At 45.1% G+C, this 26,899-nt stretch overlaps 1 protein-coding gene across 1 annotated transcript in view; it reads right to left on the reverse strand.

Moving 5' to 3' along the window:
- Positions 1-23,091, reverse strand: part of ANTXR2 (ANTXR cell adhesion molecule 2) — a 104,095-nt gene extending 81,004 nt beyond the window's left edge. Inside the window, exons 1-7 of the mRNA XM_086746949.1 lie at positions 22,735-23,091; positions 21,940-22,011; positions 18,869-18,940; positions 12,733-12,814; positions 11,581-11,688; positions 11,414-11,482; positions 10,499-10,579 (exon numbers count right to left, since the gene is read on the reverse strand). Coding sequence (XP_086603075.1) covers positions 10,499-10,579; positions 11,414-11,482; positions 11,581-11,688; positions 12,733-12,814; positions 18,869-18,940; positions 21,940-22,011; positions 22,735-22,895 — 645 coding nt within the window. The 5' untranslated portion in view covers positions 22,896-23,091. The remainder of the gene's footprint in view (positions 1-10,498; positions 10,580-11,413; positions 11,483-11,580; positions 11,689-12,732; positions 12,815-18,868; positions 18,941-21,939; positions 22,012-22,734) is intronic.
- Positions 23,092-26,899: the final 3,808 nt, after the last annotated feature.

Below are 26,899 nucleotides of genomic sequence, written 5' to 3' on the forward strand. Positions count from 1 at the left end.
AGAATTTCATCAGTAAAGCAGTACGGCTCCTGCAGCTTTTCAAGTATTTTGACTACCATACACTCCGAACATACTGTGGAACAGAGCTGTACCATGCGGTACAGCGTTACAGGCAGGCTAAAACGACTTTCCCTTCCAGCGCTTTAATGAATTTCGTGTTCCAAGAAATGGTGAGAACAATGCAGTAGTAACGAGCCATGAGCAACCCAACTGTACATCGACAATTAACAAAATATGCTAACTGTCAATTTATTTCACAGCACCATTTGATTTTGCTTAGCCTCCGTATGCAGTTCAAAAGTTTCTGGCAGCAGTAAGCACCGTAACTGGTAACTCGCATGGCATCTGCTCCTCCCCAGAACTGCAGGCTGAGTTCAGGATTTGGGGCAGGTCACCAGTACAGCTGGATTCTTTATTGAGCCACCATAACAATTTTTAGGTCTGCTGTTCTGAAACTAGAAAATGATATATGGATGTGTAAGGTGTCTGCTTCCCAGTAAAAATATCTGTATAATGGTGAACTGTTGGAGGAAGAGAGCTCTTTGACACATTTCGATCAGACTTGGCACACTAGTAATTTTGAACAACTAAGGATCTCCAGAGCCACTGGTGGCCTTTACTCCCTATGGCTCCATTTCAAACACGCACCTCTCTGTTTACATCATTGCTTACTGGAAGCCGTATCAGGCTGGCTTGACTCTTTACAGGGAAAGGCAATACCTAAGGAGCAAAATATAACAACCCTGAGGAAAGCAGGTCTAGGAACTATGGTAAACTGCAAGCGTAGTTAAAACTGGAGAAGCTACGTTCGTAGCGTGACATGCAAGGAGGATGTGCTTTTCCTCACCCGCTGCGCCAAGAGCCTCCCAGTTAACCATGAAACCTGCCTCACAGAGCTGCACCTCCTTTATCTGCCCTCCATCGAAATACAGCTGTAAACGTGCTCAAGTCAGCCTCCCACAACCTTGTTACTGTCACTGCAAAACACAGGTACCCAGTGCCCCAGACCGGGCTGGAAGACGGGGGGCAGAAAGGGGAAGATGGCACACGCTACAGTAGCTCACAAAACCGTGTCTGGGAGGACCCTGACGGCTGAAGAGCGTTTAAAGCTGCCTTTAGCGTGACTAATGTCAGGCGGCTCTGTGCACACAGGGAACGTGCCTGGCGATGCTCCAGCTCTGTGGGCTGTTTCCTCGTCAGGGCTGGCCTGGGGAACGGGGAACGCTTGCCACCTGGGCTGGGCAGCAGGTATTTAAGAGGCAGGCAGGATGAGAGCTGCCCGGGTGCGCGCAGGGCGCAGGCAGGGCCCAGCCGCTCGGCGCTGGAGCTGCGCGGAGCTGCCTCAGCCCGTGGAACGTGTCTGTGGCGCCCGTCCCCTCTCTGGTAAGTCAATGCCGCCCTGAGCTTTCCTCCCGTGCGGAGCTGCGTCCCTCCCCCGACGCAGGCGTACCCAAAGCAGTGCCGCGCGGCGGCTGGGTTCAGCGCTCCGGCGGGGCTGGCCGCGCAGCCCGGCCCCGCCGCCGGGCAGGCAGCGCCTACCAAACCGCAGCTCACGCAGCTGCTGGGTCAGTCCCTGCAGTTGTGTTGTTTTGCCTGTGCTGACTGCCTGAATTAGGACCGGGCTTTACCCGTTTCCGTGTGTTTTTATTTTTCTGTGAGTCATGTAGAAGTACTACTGGCAGCCTGACTGTTTGGTTTTTTTTTTTTTTCCCCTTGTAGCTTAAAACCTTTTTTTTTTTTTTCCACTATTGCGGGGGCAGTAAGAAGGACATGCAAGTAAAGCAGGAGTGTTTAATTGATGTAATGAACTCATTGGTTTTTTTTGTTTTAAGCAATGAAATGCTGACTGTCTATTGATCAGTATTCGTCATACCAAATTTATTGAGCTTTACAGCGTGTAAAAGTGAACATGTGTGAAATCAGAGTGGTGAAAAACTTAGGCTGTACCTATGCTAAGTATCATTACAGGTTTCTCTCATTCACAACTTACTGGTTTTAATTTGTTTGTTTATTTGTTTTTTAACCTGAATAGGAGTTGTGCCCCCTTACAGCGGGGTAGTTAGTCTTTAAAGACACAGACCTGGAGTAGCTTACAAGAAAAACTGATTACAAGCAGAGCCCTTGAGTTCACTAGTTACACTCAAGCATCCTTAATCATACTCAGGATTTTTAAGTTAGAAGCACCTTCACAGCACACCTTAGGCTCTAGACAGGCCAACTTCTCCACACAGCAGCTCCTGTTTAAATTCCTTGAAGCTAATTGCTTGTTTCAGAAGTGAAATCTTCTATTCTTTCAGATAGTGTGACAAGGTCTGTGTCATTATAATCTGAACTTAATGAAAAAGAGTATTAAGAAGTAAAAAAAAAAAAACCTAAAATATGAGATCCATATGCAAAATGAAATTCCATAGTATTTCTATAGGTCAGTCCCACATCAGTGTCTCTACTATGTTAAAGCAAACCCTATTATTGCCCTTTTTTCTTCTCCCCAGTGCTAATCTGTGAGGAAAAGTAATGAGGCAACAGGACCACCTCATGCTAAACACAAGACACTCAGTTCAACATAACTTGGAAAGAAACACATAATTTCCTAAGTAACATCATTTTGATGTTTTTCTCCACCGAAGTCCCAGTAAAGGAACTAGAGCAGTTAATACCTAATGGGATCTAACTCTATCTGCTGCCAAACATCTGTGCTCTTAAGGACAGCTCGCTGCCAATTCCAGCCTACTACTTGATGCTGCTGAGCAATGCCTTAGACAAAGAGCAAGGGTAAAGGGGCTGGGGAGAAGGTTGCTGTTCTGTTCCCTATCTAAACCACCAGAGAGAAGCCCGGTGTAGTGTCAGGTTAGTGAGAATATTCTAATTGCACAGTGGGTAAGCAGTACCTCACTTGCAGTCACTGAGTAAATCCAATGTAGATAACAAAACTGTGGGTCATAGATTAATATTTTAACAGCACCAGAACTTTCACCCCCAAATTACTAAATACAACCCTAAACCCATTACTTAGCAAGTAATGTAAATAAGAACTAAGACAAACTGTTAGCTTCCATAACAGGAGAAAGTTGTTTGGGCTATTTTTGTTTGGTTGGTTTTTTTAGTTAGTAAGGCAAATCTGGCTGGAAGAAACTTATCACTAAGGAAACACTACACTTCACTTGGAGTTGTGAGTGCTTCCTTTTAGTCAAGTTTTACAGCATCGCTTATGTAACAGAACCGATAGCCATGCAGGGATAGCTGACAAGTCAAATCCAAATCACAAGGCACACGCGTGCTCACACAAACTAGAACCATGTCATTTGTGCTGCTGGCTTATCAAGCGCTCTGCTCTCCAGGAGAATATTATCTGGTTTGTAATATGTCAGAGAATGTCAAATTAAGGGCTGCACAGCAGTGAAGGGCAGAGCAGAAAGCATTCTATTCCAGGCCATTGATTCCTTTTAACAACTACATGCAGCAATTCCCAAAACTATCTACTCGGTCTCAATCGCATGGAAAACATAGCACAACGTTAGTTCTAAACCTTGCACCCGGTGCAGCTTGAATATTAGACCATCCAAGGGGATTAAAGATGACTGATTAAATCAGAATAATTCTTTTAATGATAACTTGTTGCATTACTCCTCCCTCCACCTCCTTAAATGTTTAATAGTTTGCTTCCTGGATTCCCAGTGCATAAACTGAGCATATTATCTTCCTACAGGAAATGATCCAATTAAGTTGATGTATAATTGATAATGAACTGTTTAAACTCATTTTCCTCTTGAAAAATCTTAACCACACACAGTCAGCTGGGTGACCCTCCTCCCCTCATGTGCAGCTGAGGGATGTGGTTTAAGGAAAAAGGGGGAAGCAGTCTCAGCATACTCCAAGCGAAGCAGACTACAGAGGAATTTTAACTGTACTGAGCTGAGCTGGCTCAGGAGAAGTATAGACTGCGGGAAAATAACGTAGTCCCTGATTGCTACTCCATGACCAAGTTGCTTGCAACTTGGCCACTGAGACAGAAGCGGCTTAGAGAGGGAGTGGCTCGGTAAACATTCAGATGGGAGATACTGCACGCTGACCAGAACGTCCAACCTTGGAGCATGAACTGCGGCAGTTGTTAAGTTTCCCACTCTCCAGAAATACAAACTCTGCTGACCTGACTCGCTGCCTTACAGCAGGTAACAGTGGGACATGTTTATTGAGTCGGATGAGTTTAATGATTCACTATCACCCCGGTACAAAAGCCAGGTCAGATTGAGGAAGCACTGCCGATAGCATGTCTAGCGCAGAAGGCATCAGATTCAGGGAGAGAGGCTGGAGCATGTTTCTGTAAAGCCAGTGCAGTAAGTTTTACAAACTTAAAGGCTGAAATGGGTCTTCACGTGAAACGGCTCTTGGCTACCTCAACGTAACTGACTACCACTCACTAGGCTTTGTTCCTTTTCCCACTCAGCCGCCATCTTGTTGTCCAGCACAGGCTGCTTCACGCTCTCCCTGCTGACTTTTCTGTTAGACGGGAAGGCATACTGGTAACAGGTCCGCTTCTCACCCAGTCCTGTCAGCAGCCCGTGCGGCCCCTCTCTCTGCTGAGGCACTCGGGTACACGTGCAGTGACAGTGACTGTCACCACATTTGAGATGAGAAGTGACTAGTCGGGGACTGAGAGCTCTTGAGCGTGCCACTGCCATGTACACTTTGTGCAGCCGGTCTCTAGTTGTGCACAGTGATTGATACAGGAACCATTCAACTGACATGGAAACCCCCTGGATATTCAATAGATATCCTTCACCACTGCTCTAATGAATCTGAATGTTAGAGGGATTTTGCTGACTGTTCTTTACAACCAGAGCAGGCTTCCCTCTGTCATCAACAGGAGTTCTACCAGAAAGAATTTTTACAATTAAGCAGTAAGATTGGTACAGCACTACCTGCTTATACTGCTATAGCAACAGTCTGCCACTGGGTATGTTGGGAGTTGTGGGTTTTTTTTTCCAAGGACTCTGGATGCATTTAATCCTTTTTTCAGTTTTACTGTTCCTAGGGACAGTCATTTGGCTCTGAGTAACTCCACTTCAGCCTTGGAGTCTATATCCTACAGATATTAAGGTTTCCTCTCCCTCAGATTACCTTTTACTGGGAGGTAGGATACCTCAGTAGATACTGAGGAACCTCATCATGTGGGGTAATACCACACAGCAAGTGGTGCTAACCATTTCAGTGCAGGCATTTTCACAAAAATGCTCCGCCTGAGAAAAGAATTGCTGATGTGTTTATTACTCTATTCCTTCCTGTTGTCCCGTCCCTCTTCCTTCGCGGTTAGTGTTAGCTAAGTTAGTGCCACTCCTGCAGTGAGCTCTGCGGGGCTGAATGCAGTAGCCAAGGTACAGCTGCAGGGGGGCTGTCCACAGGTGATCAGTAGCCTGCTCTACTGTGTCCGGTTTCTCCATACCTATATTGACGTTCAAGACTTGAGGACTCTTGCTTTGTTGTGATATTATCCATGAATTCACAACTTTTCTATAATGAACTCACACCTTTATGCTAAGGGTTAGGGTTCTTCCCTGAGGGCCTCAGCCGGCTTGGAGACAATTTAGCTTTGATGTGAAATGTTCTCGGTGATGCTGCTGCTCAGCTTACATCTCTCGATCAATTTTTATTGTCCTGTATGCCTAAGAGTGGATTTCTCACATAAAATGAACAACTCAAAACTGAGCACTTGCAAAATGAACAAGCCAAAAAGAGATTCTATTTCTAATCCAGGTAGAATTCTTAAGAAATTTTGTAACGACTAAAGCTAAAACAATTCTAGGCTGACCTGTTTTTGAACTGACTCCTTCCACTTAAGTTCCTGTACTCTTATCTGATAAGTTTTTCTGCATTTTAACTTCCTGTATTAAGTGCTGCCAACTCACTTTAGTATAAAAATGTGTTTAAGTCTACTTAGACCTGTCATACTCTAATAACGTTACTGAAGTGGGTTCCGTTAATGTAACTTCTAAAGGCACAAGCCTTGTCCGATTCTGCCTGCAGAGACAACCAGACAACTTTCACTCACACATCAGTAGGGCTTGAGTTTGCCTAAGCGAAAGGGGAAGCAGGGATCTCTCCCTCGTTTTGTTTTTCAGAATGTGGTGTATTAAAGCAACTCAGATTTGCTGAACTGTGCAAACCACATGCATAGAAACGTGCCATGAAAGCAGGTAAAACATGAAAAAAAAAAAGGAAAAATAGGAAATAAAACATAAATACTGATTTACAGCAGAGTGTTATGGGAACATTACAGAAACTGCAGCCTTCTGAAAGATACTGTCTTGTCTAAAGATGCTACATATTTGACCCAAGTGGGAGCAGCACCTTGGCTCCCAGCTCCTTAATTTAATTGGTTCTTCTCATTATTACCTCCATTCATCCATTCATAACTGATCAAAGACTTAAAAAGGGCAGGGTTCAGAACGGCAATGCTTCTTGTTTCTATGAATGCAAACATCTGCTCCCCTCCTTGACAGGGAGTCCAGTGCTGTTTTTGTATTACAGAAAAGAGTTTACCTGATGCCTGAGAGGTTATCTAATCCTCTCAAGGCTGTCAGCCCCACAGTCATCTTGCAAAAACTGACCCCTTAGGGAAATGTGAGTCTGACTGAGCTACTTAATAAGCACAAAGGCTCCACAGTTGCTTCCAATGAAAGCACTGGTTCAGGACCATATCTGGTCAGGTGCGAGGTGTGCTCAACTTGGCTTGCTTGCAGACTGCTTCCTTAGAGCTCAGCACTCTTCGAACAAGAAACGTGCAGCCTCACCAACACTCCCCTAAAGCCAGGTAGGAAGGTGCTACTTTGGTTATGACAGACGGAATCAGATCTAACAGTCTAAATGATAAATTCCCAAATGGATTTTATCAATAGGTTAATAAATTAACATAAATTATATTTAGGAAAGGAAAGAAGAATGGGTTTCATTTTCTTACATAGCACTGAACTGTCACATGGTGACATAAATTGTGCTCTCCCAAGCTCTTATGGTTCACACTGCTATGACTTACTCACAAGGCCATACTCCATGTAATTATCAGCCAAACTACATCAGTAAACTGTTTGTGATAGCATAATAACTTGCCTTCAGCATTCTTCTTTTAAGCTCTAGGCATTTGCTTAGATTTATTTACCCTAACAATGCTGTTTAGTTACTGCTTTGTAAAGTTTGATATTAATAATGCCAGAAGAGCTGGAAACTTAACAAAAGAGTCAGCCCCTCACAGAAGTCTGCAGAGAGCTTTGAATTGTTAGTTGATATTCAGCAGAAACACAACACAGCATGGTGGTGCTTCAAGCCTTACTCACTTCACTGGGATTTTATCTGAAGTAAGAAGGTCAAAAGAAAATGCAAGCTCTTGAACATCTGACCTAGGTTTTCTCTAAATGCTGATCTCAGCAATCTTGAATATTAATCTCTGGCCACGATGAAACATACTTTGTGTATCCAACTAAACCAAATAAATTGCAATCATCGCTTAGACTTCAAACAACTGCAGAAGCGGGTACCAACAGATACCCTGTGATAAAGCTCTCCATGACTTTTTTTTTCCCCCATGAACAAATTAAGATTAACTGGAATTTGGTACAAGTATAAGTGTAGCAGCCAAAAAAATTCACAGCTGAGTCCAGTAGAGGCCTGGAGCAGCTCCTCTGATCATTCCTACTGAGCAATTTTGTGTTGTAATTTTCCTTGAGTCTTTTAATTGTTGGTGACTGCCATTTCTGTAAATTGCGTATTTTTTGGTAAACAAGACATGATCTACAATGTTCATGCAGAGTTTCACAACTGTGGCTCTGACACCACACTTTGAGCAATACTTCTGCATGTTTGTGATGTGGGTATTTCATCTTCATCTGTTTGGAAATAAGCTTTCCCTTTTTTGACAGAGTGTCTCTTTGGGCCTGTATCCTCTAGCTAACTTAAAACTCCAATGGATTTGTAATTGTAAATGAAAAGTAAAACTGTGACTATTTCATGTTCAATTAGATCTGCTCATCAATTTTATAATGCAATGAGAATCAATGGTGGCAATCAGTCAAAACCCCTTTAAAGAAAACCAAGTTGTAACTACAGTGTACTAAAAAATCATGTTAATATAGCCACCACACATGAATTTAAAAAAAAAAAAACCAAACCACACAAACAAAACAAACAAAAAAAACCACACAGACACACAAAAGAGAAGAAAACAAAACCCACACCAAAAAACCCTATCTAGGGATACTTCCATCCCCACTCCCTGGTAAAACAGGAGAGATGCTGGCAGGGTGTCTTGCTGCTTCTAACAAGTAGATCTAATGTGCTTTACTAGAGAAGAAAAAAGGAGAGGTTCAAGTGTCTTGACAGCTGGTTAGGTTCTGTGCTTTTTAGAAAGCTGTAAACAATATTCATGCCTCTAAAAACCTCCAGGACCTATCAAATCACTAGTGCTAACTGGTTTTGTGTGATCCTTTATCCCAACAAATCAGAGTGATGCAGGTGAGACTGAAGTCAGCACAGATTTTTCCTATCAGAAAGGCTGTCTCATGCTCCTTTATTTATCAGCAAAAACATTTTCCAACTCCCTGACAGCCACAACCTACAAGACTTTTTAAGGACAGAAATATGCAGTAAGCCAAGTGTTGAAATGTCTGTTCCAGCTGCAGTCTGTTAGAGAAAATCCTAAACAACGCCAGAGTTCAGTCACAGTTTAGAGGGGCAGACAACGCATTTAAGCTGTAGAATGGCCTGCTTCAAGTTGGCTTTTCCGGTACAGTCCTGGTCAGCTGTTATCTTAAAACAAGGTGCTGCTGTTATTTGCATTGTTTCTTGCTCTACACCTGTGATACGTGCAAATCTGGGACTTCTACACTAAGGTTTTCCACAAGTGCCAGATGCAGCCGGATTGAGGCTTGTGCAAACGTCATCTGCCAGATCTTATCAGAAAAGCTTCCCATTGTCCACAAAAAAGCGAAGGTGCTTGAAAGCTCCTGGGAGGTATAAAAGAGGCAGATGAGCACTGGTACTAGCCAGAGACTGCCCAAAAATACTTTGGTTGAGAATGGGGGATAATGGGACAATATGCCAATCTTTCACATGTTTGAATTACAGACTCCTCAAGCTGAGCTCTTTGGAAATCTCAAATGATCGTACTCCTGCTGCTTCCTAGATGAGCAAGAAAAGTGGAGAAACCTAACTCCCCGGCAGAGTCCAGTCTGCAGGTCAGTGACCCTTGTTGGAGGGGAAACTCCAAACACAAATGCCTTCAGTTCTTTATCTAGCTCTATCTCGACATACGCATTTTGAAATGCGGTATCCTTAGAAACTTAACATAATAAACTGAGGTTAAACAGTCAGCTCTTCTAAATAAGTCTATCACTAGAGGCTTCCATGTTGCATCACATCGCACTAGGATAATAACTTATTCTTTTAAATCTTTAAAATGCAATAGAATGAGATTTTTGTAAAAGCAATACCACATGGGGTGTACTATCTTTTCAGGAAAATAAATGTCACTGCATGAAAAGGTTGATTACATCTCTTTAGAATGTTCAAGGAAGATTCTGAAATTACACTTAATTTAAGCAACAAGAAGAAAAATAAGTTGTTTCATTATAACATGAACTTCCACAAAAAACACACTATTCAAGGGAGGTGATAAATCTGTGATTGCATAATATCCTGTATGTGAGTAGTATCCTTCCTTTGTCGGGAAGGTGGAAGAAAATGGAAATGAATTTTAGTGGGATCTCTCTCAGAAAAAAGATTATTGGTTTTGAATTGACTTTTGACAGTAAGCCTTTTTCCATTGTGCTGCCTACATGCAGCAGCAGCACTGTTAACCTGGCATAAAATACATGCCCTGTAGTTTAAGATGAGGCAAATAAATTAGGTCCTCAGAATGACACACAGCTAAAATTCTATCAAGCCACTGATCACAACCAAAATGTTCCTCTTGCTTTGATCCCTTCTTGCAAAACAGAGTAATCAGCTGAACGGCCTCATCTCACTGGAGAAATGTTCCTCACGGCATGCTGAAAAAAAGGAACTGAAAGTCTTAGTGCGAAAACAAGTGGTTAAAGTCAAGGCTCAAGTACGTGTTTAGAATGCTTTTCTGTAGATGAATATTTGGGTAATTCCTAAATTGCACTCATTCCTAATGATTTTAACCAGTTGTTCTCAACTCTCCTGGACTAACAATCTCAATATTTTTTTTTTTTCAGACTAAACCTATAGCAGCCATTGCTCAGTGCATCCCCCTCAAACTCACTGCACTTGTATGGAGTCCTCAAACTCCACACAAGCTCTGAGCATGAAAAATTGTAAATTAACATTGCTTGCCACTCCAGCAGAACTGCATCTCTAAGATAAAGAGGAGAGAACTAAATATATTGCAGTTACTGACTTAGGAACCAGTCCTGCCAGGAAAAGTAAGTAGGACCAGACACGATGCCGTAATCTTGAGGAAAGGTTAAGCTTATTGCCTGATACTCACAGAATTGATTATCCCCTTAAGTGCCTGGAATCCTCCAGTGACAGGGAATACTTGCTCTTTCGTGTCAGCAATTCTTTCCAGCTTTGGAGAGAAAACACATGCAAACATGTCAATCATGTGGCAAACTAAATTCATCACACTGCTTTTCACCTTTAAAATTCAAACAGATGTCTAAAAAGAACTCCCATCAACTCTGCAAAAAGAAGAAAAAATCTTCAATTCCTTCACAGCTAACTATGACTTTACTAAAGGGGAGGAATTACTACAACCTTCTGCAGCTAGCCAAGTGTTATAGTGGCTAGCTGTGGTGTCGAACCCCCACAGTTAAGAAACCTTTTAGGGCCTGTACCTTGGTAGTGACTTCGTAACTCTTTCCAGAATCCCCTTCCCTATTGGCTCTGCCTTCCATCAGAAAGCCTTTCTGCGTGCCTTCGATAGGAAAGAGTGTTTTGTGTACTTCTCCATTGAAGTCACTTAGACAGTACAAGAGTAGGTACAGCCTGCATTAGCACACAGCAACTCTGGAAGGCTTTCAGTCCGTGAAGGACACAGATGCTTGCTTCTTTTTCTTATCGCGAGGCTCTTGTACGCGCTGCTGAACACCCTACTCTGTTCACGCGACCCGTAGCCTAATCTGGTTGCCATCTTAATGGAAAGGGGTTTGCCTGCATCTTTGCCTGCTGGCAGCCACCAGTTAGCAAGGGTATTTCCGATGGGCCTTCTCGGCAATGCTAGCAACACCCACGCATCCCATTTCTGTTTACGTACGCATCTGAGTGTCTGCTTCTTGAGCCAGGGAAGACGTTATACTGCATAATGTAAGTAAAATCAATTTCTATATTACTTAATATAGAAATATATTAATAATACCTGCAACAAGATACTGCCAATAATCTAAAACAGTAACGTTCTTACCTGTTCTTGTACAAAATCAAGAACGCCAACGCAGTAAACTCTAGCTCCCAGCTCTCTGGATTTCTTTGCCTGCCCCAGAACAGAGCAGAGGAATGAGCATTTTTTTCATTCAACAGGCAACATCTAAACTCTTTGAAAGATAACATGCATTTTCATGTACCGCTCACCTCTTTCTCTGCATACAAGGGAATCTGACCATCTAGCTTGCCATCTGTCAATGCAATGATGATACTAGAAAACCTTGAGGCTCCTTGCTTTGCAATTTGGTTATTGGCCTGAAAACAAAAAAATATTTATCCAGCGTAAAATTACATCTGAACTTTTAACCAAGATGCACCTTCCAAGTGAATACAGTATCTGAAACATCTGAAACCCAGCCTCATCTTCAAACCCATCTGTCGTGACAATCCTCGGCCTCCCTTTAACTCACCGCTAACCAGAAAATCATTCATCAGTATTTTCCAGTCACCGCTGAGCCCATTTCCAAAGTGCTGGGATCACTAACTGATCAATCCTTGGAAACACTTGATTCTTTTAGGACAGATGCTCTCTGAGTTGTGCAGCTTTCTTCTCTTTAGATCCACCATAAGGTTTCCTTTGCTACCCCCCAGATATCAAATACCAGTCAGTAGCTTCCAAGATATAAAAAGAATGGCTTAAAACTAAATATTTTTTTTAAATGGCAACAAACCTTGTTTGCCTAGCTTTTCAGCCCAGAGATCGCTGTTATAAACTTGTCTCCATAGGCCTAAAAGAAGAAACTGAGTTTCTACCCATAACGTGACAACTTAGATCCTCACTTCATCCCTCACCTTCAGAGCCCAAGTCTTTCAGCAAAATCACGAAGTATACTTGAGCTGTACGTCTCAGGAAACTATAAGCAGTTGGGAGCTCCATAATTAAGGTAGCCCAAAATGAAGACCGTTTGTCTTGAAAACGCTGATCTGTGCAGTGAACTTCCCACAAGCACACGCGCTAAAGGCACTGTTAGACTCACAGCCCTGCAAAGCTGTGTGTGACTGTTTACCATGTAATTGGTATGCTGCACTAGCTGTTAAATTCCCAACAAAGAACTGCTCTCCACTGCGAAGGCTCAAGTCAAAGAAATTCCATATGGCAATTTTCTGCGATGGCTAATCTTCTGCATGGGATTTGCATAGTGTCTGGGCAATCTCGGGAGCACTTAGGAAACCAAAAAGATTGGAGTGTAACAGACTGAGGTATACAATCGATCCATTTACATTAGAGGCTGTTGCTGTTGCTATCCAAAGGGTGAGAAGAGAGGATATTTTCACTGCAAGAAGATAAGTAAAACCTACCTGTATTAATCCTTCATGTATATATGTGTCACCTGCTGGTTTTACCTCCTCCAAATCCTTAAGACCTTTCTTGATTTTCTCTCTGAAAACAAAAATGTAGAGGACTGTTAGTGTGATCTAAGGTGGGGTAAGAGTTAATTTATTGATGGAAAAAATAGTAAAAAGACGAGATCTGAAATTAAAATCTATAAAATAAAGCATTTAGCTGAGATACCATGTGGAGGCAGATTTTGTGTTCACAACGGAAGCGGCACTGTGTTAACAGATATTTTAGGCCTAAATAACACAATATGTCTCAGTGAGTCAAAGAGCTAGAATGAAGTAAGATGTTTCAGATGGAGCAGATAATGCTGAGGCTTTTCCACTTCTTAGCAGTAAATAGCCCAGTGGAAATTCTGTTATATTAAGTCTACTTTGCTCAATTAAACCAACTTCACTTCCAATCATGCTGCAATTAAAAAAGAAATCCCCTAAAACAGCAGTTCTATTTCTAGAGAAATCTCCCAGGTCAACATGCGGGTATATAATGGTGTAGGACAGAATGCAATAATTAAAATCTCCCTTAAAAAAAAAAGCATCAATAGGCAAATACAGCATTTGCAAGTCACCTCTGGTATCTAAGGAAAGGGACTACAGTCAAGGATAGTTCTTTTAAGTTTTTGAATGCCAATGCCTTTCTGTGTGACCTTTGACAAGACATCACACTTACGTCAGGGTTCACTTATATTTAACAGGAGGATTTCTCACGGGCCTTTCAATAAATCCACCTTTGACTGCAACATGTTCCCTTAACTATGATGGTGAGACTGGAGAAGCTGGTCGGTAGCACAAAAGGAATTCTTTACAGTGAAATCGGTAGGGGGGGGGGGGGGGGGGAAGGCGAAGAAACTTTACTGAAAGAATAAAATCTGGAAGTTCTGAATTCTTATGCAAGCAGCATTTTAGTGAAGCCATGGAAAGTTGTGCTAGGAAAGGATAAGTGAAAACTAAGTAGGGACAAAATTAGGGCCAGAATATATAGAGCTCTATAACAAATATAGGTGACAAAGAGGAAACCAGCAGGGGTGAGGAGATGGAGGGAAAATATATTGCAGGATGTGAGAGCTTTCCTTAGGGCAAACAAAATGAGAAAGAATGCATATGCCGCTCTGCCTGAATACCACCCACTAGTCGTTTGTTCCAGTGATGGGCTCCCTCTTTGTTTAGAAGCTCTGTTCCAAAGTACAATCCATAGCTGTAATAAGCTCCCAAACACAGGATCAACCCATACAACCGGGGAGGGGGAATGAGAGAGAGGACTGTGGCATTGAATATACGGAAAAGAACAAGTTATGTAAGATAATACAATCTGTTTGATCCAAATATTTTACGTTCAGCATCTATAGAAACAACTTGAAACTGATTATGTATGAGTGCAGATTATAAACCACATACTTAGTGCTTGCCAGAAATGAGTGGCAGCACATCACAGGCGTTAGTGTTCTGCTGCCAAGAAACAAGCAGCAAGTGAAGTCCCAGTTTTCCGAAACAGATTTCATTTTGCAAAAATAGCTTTTGTACAATCAGTTCGGTTTTATTTATCTAAAATGTCTTGTGACCCGGTCACACAGTAATCTCTGGTGTTTCCAGGCCTCTGCCTACTAGAGGTTCCAGGAATATCTTTGGCAGCATGAGGTTTTTTAGCTACATTTAATCAGTCACCATCTCTTTCCCTTGGGGCAGACCTGTACTAATAGGCCCATCCAGATGCGAACAAGCTCCACTCATGCTTCAAGTTGGTCAGGTACTAGCCAGTCCTGGTCTGGATATCACAAGGACTATGGGGGTACAGGACTTGCGGCCCCAGCAAATGAGCCCCACCAGACAGCAGAAGAGGGTAGTTCAGTCACACCAAAACTCACACCCAGCCGATCTGGAGAGTGGGCACAGAAGCTTGTGTCTGCCTGAATCTTTCTGATAACGGGACTCCCTTTAGTCAACCAGCCATAGCACTCTGAGGCCATCATTTCTGCTCTTCAGTGCTCTCAAAACTCTCCTTTCTCTAGTTTCTGTAAGAATTTTTTGTGGCCACAAAAATCCACAGAGCAGGTTTGGTTTTAAAATTCATCTGTACTGGAATAACAGAGCTGTGACCTCAGCCTGGGTGTCTGGACACCAGCGGAGTACAGGTCAGTAACAGTGATGAAGGCTGAAGGGCCGCTGGCTTCATGTTTAAGTCAGACAAGGGAGGGAGGTGGAAAAAGCAGAACAAAATCAGCAACTTGCAGCCTGTCTGTGTTTGGGCTGACTGAGTACAAATTTAATATCTCTTCCCCTTTCAGCATATGCGCTGCATCACATCTCTGTTCTTTAGAAAAGGCGTATCTAATTTTTAATAGCTATGCTGTCTGCTCTCTCTTTTAAGCTTCGTCACTACTCAGGGTAGTTCTTCCAGCAGCAGCCGAACGCAACCATGGCTACAAGCTTTCCCTGACTTTGCTCTGCGGGCTCTCTTTAGATAGCCTGCAAACAGGCGCTGCACGCGTAATCCCAGCCCAGCCGGGGTCAGGAGAGGTTCTGGTGGCAGCTTCAGCAGTGGCCTCTGCTTGGAGCTCTGCTGTGCTCCACCCGGCAGAGCAAGACCCCGCACCGGCCCTAGATGCTGCCGCTGCAGAGAGCTGTCTGGCTGCGAGGTTCGCTGCCAGCATTCACTGGCACTGGAAGGCAGGTAATACTGCAACTGCAGCAGGATGTAGATCATACCCGTGCTTGAGAGGACCAACAATAAAGCTACAGACCAGTGAAGAAGCACAAGCCACCTTAGTTTCTCAGAGACGCCATACTGTCTTTGAGAGTCAGATCGCTTAACAGAAAGGGAAAATCATTTGCCTTAAAGGAAATAAATGCATCTTCAGTATGTGCAAAGAAAGGCTTAGACTTGCTAGAAAGGAAAGCATGCTTGAGGATTGAATCTTAAAAACCATTCAAATCCCTCCCTGTTTCTAGGGAGAAAAGTTTGCGCTCGTATATTAGTGCTGCAGAAGTTAGAATGAGCCGAAATTGTCAGGTAAGCCCCAGGCTGTGCTGATTCAGCTGGGCAAGGGGCTAGCCTTGCATGAAACACTGAGTCTCCATTAATCCCTACAACAGTTTTAAGCAGTGGTATTCTTAGCCCTTCTGCACAGGGGACAGCATCTTAGATTTCTATTCCATGTTGCGTTCTAGCTGTTGAAGTGCTGGAACGTGGAACCGTTTTTAGCATGTTGAGAGCATGAGCGCTGGCAGGGAAATTGTGGTTCCTGGTGAGCATATATTTATCGTCAGGAATGACGCTGTGTGCCTGTGAGGCCAAGTACTTAACCCCTAACAAATGAAGGCAAAGAAAACGGGTACTTCGGTTTTGCTGCTGAGAAGGAAGGGGCTGACTTTGCTGTACTTTTTACACAGCGCTTAAGGGGCTGACTTTGCTGTACTTTTTACTCGCAGCAGAACATGCTCTCTGCAGATGACTATTTTGGCAAGCTTCTTGAACCAAAGCATAGCGTTAGGTTACATGACTGAGACTCAAAATGCATGACTGTCTAGCTAGATTACATGTCTCTGTGCAATAAAGGAGCAGTTGGTGCTCCACCAGACTGTGGACAAGCACAGTAAGGTACAGCAGGTACTCAAGTGCCCTACTTCCCCCTCTTCATTAACACAATCTTTCTTCACTTCCAACAGGAGTTTCACCTAAGCAGAGTCAGCAGGGCTAGTCCTGGCCACGGACGTCGGTCAGATGCTGCAGAAGCAGGTTTACAGACTCCTGCAGTTCTGCTGGCCAGCGCACACTTGGGCAAAAGGGAACACATACGACATTGTGCCATCTGGATGATACTTGTAAGTGTATCCACTTTTCCAAACAACTTGCTTTTCAAAACTAGTAGCAAAACTGAGCCCCAAATATGAATGCTCAAGTCTTTGTTTACCACTTATCGTATAGTTTCCAGCTAAACTTCACAGAGAAAACATGTATCTCTAAAATGGGACATAACCATTGTGAGAAGTCTTTTCCATCTGGGTGTTATTTTTATTCTATGTATTTATTGTAGCATTGTGTGTACTGTGGTTAACAGTGACTTCTGTTTCCAGAATTATTCGCATAGCACTGCTCACAGTCACAAAATATTTGGTAATCTGGGGGCTTCGGCACTATAGCATGGGTTTCTTTATATCCACAGCTTTATTATGCGGTAAAAACCAACAAGAACTTGGTGCAAACAATTAGAAGCCTAAGGCTTTCAAAACAAAAAAAAGACTTCCCTACTTTGAACTAACTGCTGGGAATGAATTGTGGTTTCCTGACGTTTGCTATTTAGCAAGTAAGCAAGGGGAAAAACATCCCAAGTCTAAAATGCACATAGAAAAAACAAGGCTATAATACCCCATAATCACCCACACATACACACCCATCCCCAGAACCGCACTGTACTTAGCATCCTCATCTTCTGTTTGGAACAATGGGACTTACATGTTCCTCTGACTTGTTTAATATTGAAAAGGACAGCTGTTCCAACCGTATCTATCCGTTCTTACCTACGTACATATGGCCACAGTTACAAACGTCTCCTCCTTCATTTTCCTTATTCCTCCTGAACAATAAGGGTAGTAATTTCCTTTCCCCTGCTACATTCACAAAAGCATCAGCAAACCTTGCATTAACGAAAAGCCTCACAGAGAAGCTCACTAGAACTCAACAAGGTTTTGCAAACCCCTTTAGATGAGGCTTCTGAGGAAAACGTGGTTCTCTACAGGACTTAAAGCGTGCCACAGACACCCAATGAAAAAAGCGCTTGTGTTTCTGTGGCAGGGTTCCAGACTTCTGCCCAAGCATTCCAAGCGGTCGGTACGCTATCAGTATGACTTTCTGTGCTTGATAAGGAATAAGCCACTGACGGGGATTAAGGGCCTATTGAAATCAAGAGAAAGGATCCCATTGACTTCAACAGTCCTCAAGGCTTAGGTGTCCTTTTCTGACCTCTCTCAAGCCATCTGGAAAAATGGCTTATAATAACCTAGTCTCTCCCCACAGAGAGTAGATCCGGTATCCAAGTCCGGGTGGAGGGAAGTGAAAACTTGGCCGTTCTCAAGACAGACCACTTAGTTTAAATATTAAAACGGGAGGGGCAGAGAATTGGATCTTCAGACACCTTACTTCTAGGATGTCAGCATACATGTCTGCAGCGTGACACGTTTGTCTGTCACCAGTGACAAGTCTTTTCAGTAAGTCTTGTACTTGCTGTTATGCATTATTAAAAAAAAAAAAAAATCAAACACACAAACAAAACTCCACAGAGTAAACTAGCTGACCATGGCAGACCACATTTTCTGTTAACTGTACTGAAGGGAGCAGAAAGGAAGGACTACCTCACTTCCACCCCGCCACAGTTGGTTAAAATGATTCCTAAACGGTTTATGCACATGTTCAAAATCCAAGAAGTTTTGCAGTGTGGTTAGCTTCTGGACACCAGGGACAGAGACAGGAGGTCGTGTGGTTTTCGACAAGGCTGAAAGGCTACTCAAGGATTAGAAATCAGAGTGCGCAGCCTCACATCCCACTGCCTTTGAACAGAGCAACTGAAAAGAAGGGTTCAGGCATACCCACACATCACCACAATGCCAGAAAGATCCCTCACCTTTCAGGGGGCACCAACTCCACTGTCTAAAATAGATTTTGAAGTCGTGATTTGAAAATATAAAATGAAATAGCTACCTCATAAGAGATGATGAGAGATTATTTTACCATTGTATGCTTTACCTAAGCATGAAAAACTATGGAAGACTTATAGACGTTGCTTTACAAAAGTAAAAGCAAGAATCATTTCTCCCACTGCATGGAGTCATGCAGAGATGAAAACATTACTTGTAGTTGTTCTGCAAAGCACTGGCAGAGTTCACATCAAGAATTGTATTTCCCATCGCTCTTCTCCTTCCTTTTTTACTAGGCTATCCATTGATATGTTCACAAAATTACATCCAGCTCTGCACAGAGGCTTCATGACTGGTCAGCACTTGAAGGTATCAGGTATTGTTCAGCATCTGTTACTGTTTTTCTGATTTAATATGAGCCCTTACGGAGGAGGAGGGAGAGGGAGAATTAATAAAGCGGTGCACTAACCTGTCTCCAGTTAATGGCATAATGACGTGTGCCTGGGTGGAAAACACAATAAACGATAATCTCATCTTGGGGCTTTTAAAAAAGGAAAAGAGAAAAAAATACATTTTAAACAAATGAAGAGAAATGTACAGATGCACAGCATTTCATTCACTTATCCATGCTTCATTAGTATCATCATAATCTTCCAACTTCCAAAGAACGTACTTTTGTATTATGAACGCAGAATGAGAGCAGAATTAAAGGATTTCTGCCCATCTACTCCTTACCCAGATGCTTTGAGAATGAAGTAGCAGAATTATTATTCTTTCTTGCCTGTCTAGACTTCAGATCAAGACGTGCTAATCTTAGTATTTAAGATCTCGCACGACCCAACTGAAAGTGAACTTTACAGGTGATGATCTACCAGCATACAGAAAGTAACACATCCTATTACATTTTCATGGTCACTGGTGTAAAAGTAAGTCAGGGCTGCATACTCAGGGTACTTGCTCTGGGGCATTAAACACGGACACATTCAAAAGTCAGTTTCCCCTTTTTAAAGGTTGATCGTGACACAATGTAAATTTTGAAGTGTACTGATTGGCCATAAAATGAGCAAAGTCAAAGAAAAGGTGCCTTCAGACTCATTCATCCCCAAGACAGTGGAATGACCAACCCTTTCAGAAGGAGTATGTTTTGGTTTCGGTGACACAGAGTTGTGACACTTAAGATCAACTTACATAAAGGTATCTGGGAAACGTTTTCAACTATGAAAAGCAATACTGTATGATTTTATTTTTATTAAGGGATTTAGTGGTTTTTTTGAAGAAGCCTACCTGTCTGTTCCAACAAGACTACGAGGAATTGTAACCAACTATGAGTGGCATGTGCATAATAACAGATGCTCTGGAAGCCCAGGACATTAACTGTCCTAAGGTAAGTTGTAACAACATCTCTTCTACCTGCTTTTAATTTTTATTCATGACTATTTCAATATATTTAGTATTTTAATAATTCACTTTATATGTGTATCACCATTAATCCATCCGGTTAATGTTAGTAAAGACATGAACACTTGTAAAGATGAATGACTGTATATCTTCAGTTCAGTTATGTTAATGATGCACAAATTAAAATTATTGTTATCATGGCCATGTAAGTACTGGGCAAGTCTTTGTACAGAACTGCACAGATCTTGGATTTAACATCCAGTCCTGCAGTCTATCCATTAAGGCTTTGAACACAAAAATCTGAGATGTTCTAAACTAAATTATAATCTAAGACGTGGGATTATCAGTCGTCTTAGTTGCCGTAAGCATTTCCCAACAAAAAGCAAGTACTTTCAGTTCTGGTAGTTACGTCACCATCTAGTCCAAGTAACATGAGACTTCCCTATTTGAGATGCAACTCTCCGTGCGTAATAACCTCAAAGTTACGATTTAGCTAACTTGTCTTCAGGACAACCACAAAACCCTTCTCTTCACAAGAAATCCCACTTCTGAATGCTCTCTCCGAGCATTCAGACACTGTGACGATGGCGCAGGACCCTACGAACACATGCGTTAGACCTGACAGCCCTGCCAGGCACAGGCCTTTCAGAACCAAGATCATCAGCATGCAGCACGGTTACTGCAAATGCGCACGTTACAGACAGCTCAAAGGAGAGCAGATGCACGCCACAAATTAGTTCTGCAGGTGAGGACTGAAGGAAACTGCTGCCACTAGGTTCTTGGCCTTCCTCCCACGACTACTCTTTGGTTTAAGAAAGGGCAAGGTCGAATGACTCCGTGCCCTATTCTGAAGGCGTCCTGAGGCCCGAAGGCAGGACAAAGCCTCATCAACTTCCAGAGGTACTGCAGCCCCACGAGGGAAGCACCCAGGGAGCTGTACCGTTCGGGCTCCCACAAGAGCCCAACAACCGTCTTGCTGTGAAGGGTCTGTGCCACACAGGCTGAGCGCTGAGCGCTCAGCACCGGGACACCGAGCGAGATGCCCGGAGGTTGGACTGTCTGGCTCTGTGCCCTAGTTGATCCTTCTCTGCAAAAGGTCAGCAGAGTAACTTGTCAACTCAATAGCCTTATTTCAGATAGTGCAGCCAGACCACCACCACCAACGGTTCCAAAAAGGAGCGTCATTTGGCTGTAAAAGATGATGAACTGAGGATTTACACTGAGCAAGCACCAGCCTTTCAGTGGGGGCAAATGTTGTCTTTTACCACTCACCAAAAAGAAGTGCTGCTTTGGCATCCTCAAGCTCTTGTTTGTTTGTTTTTCTACAGCTTTCAAAATAACTTTCCAATGCTTGTGTCACCCACTTCATTTACAGAAGATTTGCTTTTTACAAGATTAATGTAAGCAATATTTAATTATGCAAGCCTAATTGTATCCCTTTATTAACAAGCCAAGATTATAATTGCCCACTGCACTTCATTTTCCTTACCAAAAACTACTGAGATCCTTGCCTGTGTCTTTGAGGGGCTTCCCTCTGTTTATTCAGATTTGGGTTTGGGGTTTGTTTGTTTTTGGTTTTGTTTTTTTTAAAGCAAAATGCTGCATCCCAGTAATCGTCAGCCGTTTCTGCAGGGTTAGCCAGTACTTACAAATGCTGTTTCTGTGGCAGCAATACTTGCCAGACAATGCTGCAAGCCAGTTACAAAGTTGATTACAAACATGTACAACACATACACTGTTAACAGGACTTAAACTTTGGTATGTTTCAGCTTGACAGACCTCCCTTCCTCTGGACCTGAGCTATATATTTACATATATACAGTCAGATTGCCTAAAGCAACATAAAAGAAATACCCCATCAGAAATCAGGCATGTGGCTTATGGAAAAAAAAGTTTAGAGAAATTGTCACATCACATCTGACAGTAATTTTAGAGATTAAATACTTAAAGATGCATACTCCCACCTTTTTACCAAGCCCCAAACATGAGAAAATGGAGAAGTTCCCAATATTTTCCAGCCATTGCAGCAGTAGAAGCCAAACTCTTCAACACGTTTATGAAACAGACCTACTGAGCTTAAAGGTTTGGTTTTTTTTTTAACATATCTCAGTATTAACAGATATCCCAAGGAGCAAAACGCACCTCACAAATCTTTCTGTTAGCTGACTTACAAAATCAAATATCTCATGCCAGTTCTGCGCTACGCTGCCAGATCTGAAAGGAAAACAAGAGCGTGTTAGCAGGCCTTATTTCGGGGAGCAGGCGAGGAAGGGTGAGAACGCGGACAGTACGGGACTGTGTGGTTTTCTAACGATTTGGGGTGACCACCGACCCCGGCTCCGGGGGCGCTGGCGCGTGACGCCAGTCCGGCCGTGCCGAGCGGCGCGGGGCCGTGAGCGGCGGGTGACCGGTCGCCCCCGCGCCAGGCCGGCCCATCCGTTATCCGCGAACTTCAGCAGAGCCCCGCCGCCGGCAGCTGCGGGGGGGGGGGAGGGGCGGCAGATGCTGCCGGCCGCCCGGGCTGCCCCGAAAACGTCCGCTTTCGGTCGGAAAACGTACCCGGCTTGGCCGAGATCCCCTCTCCCGCGAACTTCACAATCTCCATGGACGCGAGGGGGAGCGGGGGGGGGGGGGGAATCAAGCGCTCCCCGCCACCCTGCAGCGGGGCCGCGGCCAGAGCCCAAAACTTTCTCCGCGCCGCCCCGCTCCCCCGCGGACGTTACACCGACCCCCCGCCCGCCGAGACACACACCCCCCCCCCCCCGCCCCCCGGCCCCGCACCCCCCGCGCGCCGCGGCGGCCGTTGGCCCCTAACGGCCGTTAGCCCCGGCGCGCGCGGCGCCCCCCCAGCCTCGCGGCGGCTCCGAGGGACGCGCGCGGCGGGAACAAAAGCCACGCGCGGAGCCCGCCGTCCCCGTCCCCCCGCGCTGCCCGTACTTGTCCAGCACGAAGTACATGTCGAAGGCGCCGTGGCAGGACGGCTCCTCCGGCGCTGGGGCGGCGGCGGCGGGCGGCGGCAGCAGCAGCAGAAGCGGCAGCAGCAGCAGCAGCGCCGGGCCGCGCGGGGCGATGCGCCCGCGGGGCTCCAGCCCGGCCATGGGGCCTCGGGGCGACGAGAGGCGGCGGCGAAGCGGACTCCGGGTCCCGGCGCTGCCGTCCTGCCGCTCAGCGGGCGCGGGCAGTGCTGAAGTAGCCGCCCCTCGCCCGCCGCCGCGGCTGGCCCGGCCCGGCCCGGCCCTCCCCGCCCGTCAGCGCTGCCTGAGGCGGGGGCCGGGCGCGCCCCTCCGCGCCTGTGTGGCGCGGCCCGCCTCCCTCGCCGTCCGGCTTCGGCCGCCGCCCGCCGCTTCGGCAACGGCGGCCCCGAGCGGGGCCCCACCCCCTCGGCGGGCCGGCGGCCACGGGTTCGCGTCCCCGGCGGCCGGGCTCGCCGCTGCGGCCGCTTTCCGTGCGGCTCTGTGCCCGCCGGTCCCGCGGGGCCGCGGCTGGGGCGCGGGCGGGGAGGGGTGGCGGTTTCCGGGGTGCCGCCGTGGGGCCCGCCCGCGGAACCGTCTCCGGGGCAGCGGGGACGTGCAGCGCTGCCCTGCCCGGGCTCAGCTCGGCTTGTGCGAGGTTCTCCAGCCCGCGAGAGCTGACTGCGACACGCTAGCAGTACGGCGTTCCGCGCTGACCGTGAAAATAATTAAAGCAAATTAAATTAAAGCAAAACGCGTGGGTCCCCCGGCTTTTCTTCCCTTCCCGGCCCTCGGAACCGCGGCCTGGCTGGGTCCGGCACTCCGCCTCTCCGCTGCCCCTCCGAGGAGCGGGAATCAGGAACCTCCCGGATCCTTTTTTATTATTATTTTTTTCGTAAACCTTAGGATTCTCTGCTAGGGGCGCTGAACCTTGAACGTTTTTCTAAATCGGCAGCCAGCTAAAAGCCGTCGCGACCCACGCCGCAGCCGTCCACGCTAGCCGTGTTCTCTGTGTCCGGCTGCCCGAGATCCAAACTGTTGCTGTGGGGCCATGCGCGTGATAACCACCAAAACGGGCTGGTTTGCAACCCGCTTTGCAAAACTAAATATAGAGCAGACATTTGGTTTGAGGCAGAGGCTGGATCCCTCGCCGTGAACATGAGGCACTGCAGAAAGCATCACCCTATGCTGCAAGAATATTATCTTTACGATTTTTCCATCTGTGGTTTCAGATTTTCACAGGAAATTCAAACAAGCTTAATAATCTTGAAATACTATCTGAAGGCTAAAAAGATGTGTGAATTGTCTGTGAAGAAAAATGATAGTCATGTAACAAGCTGCATAAACCAAAAGAAGTATCTCCTAAGTTAAAAATAAATGTCTAGCTTCTATTTCTTTGTTTCTTTTCTGGAGTTTTCTCCACGAGAACTATGTGACAAGCAATTAGGAGGACTTGAAATAAAATCGGTTATTCTTTTTTTTTCAGCATTTGTGTGCCCAGTACTTTGTTTGAATAACATCTCCTTTGAGCAGCTTTAATTTTCAGTGGGCTGCATTCACCGCTGCCATGCACGGAAGCTCAAGACACAGGGCTCTCGTGCACCAGAGACCTCAGGAGACTTGAGATTAAGACCAGACTCAGGATTCTCTCTCGTAACGTGTTAAGTTACATTTTACTAGCCAAGTAATGTGCTGGAGCTCTCAAAAGCCTGTCTCCCATCACAACATCAATCACAGGAGCAATGAGTCAGTAAGGCTGTCCAACTGTGGAGAGATAAAACACAGTTCAGAGGTGCCCCGTGCCTTATGAAAAAAAAAAAAAAAACACACGTTTCCTTCAGGATCTGATAGTTCTGGCTTGCGATGGAACTGGTCAGAGGGTGAGCAATTTACCAACATAGAAATCCCCCAGAAATTCCCGATTTCCCCCGTCACCTGCCAGATGAATTATTCATGAGTCAGTAGGAGTTTGTGACTGGCAGTAAGCTGTCATGGCCTTGTGGCTTTTATTAAATTAATGTTTTATGGGGCTGTTTAGAGGATATTACCTGGAACCCTACCATTTGTTCCCAAGATGCTCTTCCTCCCCCGCCCCCAGTAACGATCTCGTTTCTTATGTTGACCATCTTATTTACATTTCTCTTTCAACAGTCACTGCTCCACTGTCCGTTTTTAATTTGATGAGAGTTCCTCACGCTGCTAGGCAACCTGCTGGCGTTACACAGAGGTATGTACGGGTGCTTCAGAAACCTCCCTGCGAGAACTGCTGTGGCATAGGCGTTGCAGAGCGCAGCCCCCAAGCAGGGTAGCAGGCCTGATGCTCAGGAATACAGGTGAGTCTTTGATTCGAGAGGGGTTAATAAAGAAAAGTTTAAAGGAGAAACACATTGTTTGTGCTTCTCTCTGGCAAGAACTGAAGAGATGTGCTATTGGAAAAGTATGGCTTACTGCAAGCTTCCATAACAGGATCTCTGTTTTACTGCAGATACGAAGGCTGGCATACTACGCAGGAGAGTCCAGACAGCTTCAGCGTCATTGGTAGGTGAGAAACACACACCGTATAGGGGGGCTGATATTTGTTATCCTCATCGAGCCTCCGTCTCTCAGTCAACATCTTTCTTGTTCACACACAATAAAATACAGGAAGAATCGCGCATCAGTCACGGCAGCAGTAAGCTGGCAAAGTTGGTATCTTTAACATCCATCTTCTCCTTGTCGCTTCTAACATACAGGTTTCCCATGCTGAATGGCTCGTTGGAATGACAGGACTCCACGCAGAATTTTCAAGTATTTTCTTGTTAAATTGGGCCACAACACAGTCCCACTGCTGTGAAATCAAACAAATTACTTCTGTTTTCCCTGCTGCAGACTTTTGAACAGCCTCAGTCTTTAAATAAGTACTATTTCTTACAGAAAGAATGGCTTGAGGATTGCGGATTACTGTCAGCATTCCCCGTGTGCAGTCACGTGTCACAGATTAAGCCCCGAACACATTCAATGTTGAATACGTACTGGTGTTACAATATTTTTTTTTCCTTTCTATATTGTTTCATTTTACTCTCAGTGCAAATAAAACAGAGGAAGTGGCTGCGTCACAAAGTTCGAATGGGAGGGCTGAAAAGAGCTTGGCAAAATGAGGTATGTGCAATAAATACACAAATTAACATGCAGTTAGAATCCAGTCCTAACATACACCATATCTGCACATCTTTGCCTACCAGTGATTGAAAGTTTCCTCTGCACAAACACAACAGAATTCTTTTTTAACCAAGACCATGACCTAACAAGGATCATGTGGCTCTCACAGGCCATGTAGGTGAATCAGACACATCGCCTGCTCCCAAACGGATCTTAAGCTCTTCCCTCTGCAAGAGGAGCTGGGAAAGTCGTTGTCAAAGGAGGCCTGCCAGAGACCTCTCATTTCATCCCATTTCCTGCCGTCTTTGGACGGTTTCCTGCGGGCACAGTGCTCTGACCTGACACATCCATGTCAGAATGCCTTCTCCGTGCCGATCCGAATGCAAAGCCAAGCCTCAGTATGATGCAAGTTGGAAATTTCACAAAACTCCGTGGACCAACAGTGATTTATGTCAGCCGAAGATCTGGCTCGTGAGGTTCTTAATGTCTTTGAGCTAGCAAGGCTAAAGGGTAAGCAGGCGGTATTTTACAGTCCCCGTGGATGCACAAAACAGGGAAGGTTAAGGACTTAGCACCCCGTGCTTTGCCAGAGACCCAGCAAAAGCGAAGGCTGATCATCCCTTACATCCCAGCAACACTGCGCAGGGCCCACCTCTCCCTCTCTCTGCAGGGGCGTGCAGCGTGGCAGAGCAGGCTTCCTGAGGGTTTCCAAAACAAGCTGCGCGCCAGCCGGCGGGGCTGCACGAGTCAGCCCCGAGCCCCAGCAGCGCTTGCCCTGCCTGGAAGCATGTGTTGTGTTATCCAGCTGTTGGAAATTCTACTTCAAGCGCATGTGACTGTGTTTGGAACGAGCTACCCCTGCCAGTGGGGATCTGTGGTAGCCAGGGTTTGCTCTTGTTTCCAAGTGTGTGAATTCTTCTCTGAGCCTGTGGTTTTTGCTGCGGTAGCAGATAAATCACGCCTGTTTTGCTGGAGTGGTTGGATGAGAGGGAGATAGGCACGGAAGTAGCCGG

This window comes from Chlamydotis macqueenii, chromosome 4 (genome assembly GCF_036417535.1).
Source record: "Chlamydotis macqueenii isolate bChlMac1 chromosome 4, bChlMac1.mat, whole genome shotgun sequence".
Lineage (NCBI taxonomy): Eukaryota > Metazoa > Chordata > Aves > Otidiformes > Otididae > Chlamydotis > Chlamydotis macqueenii.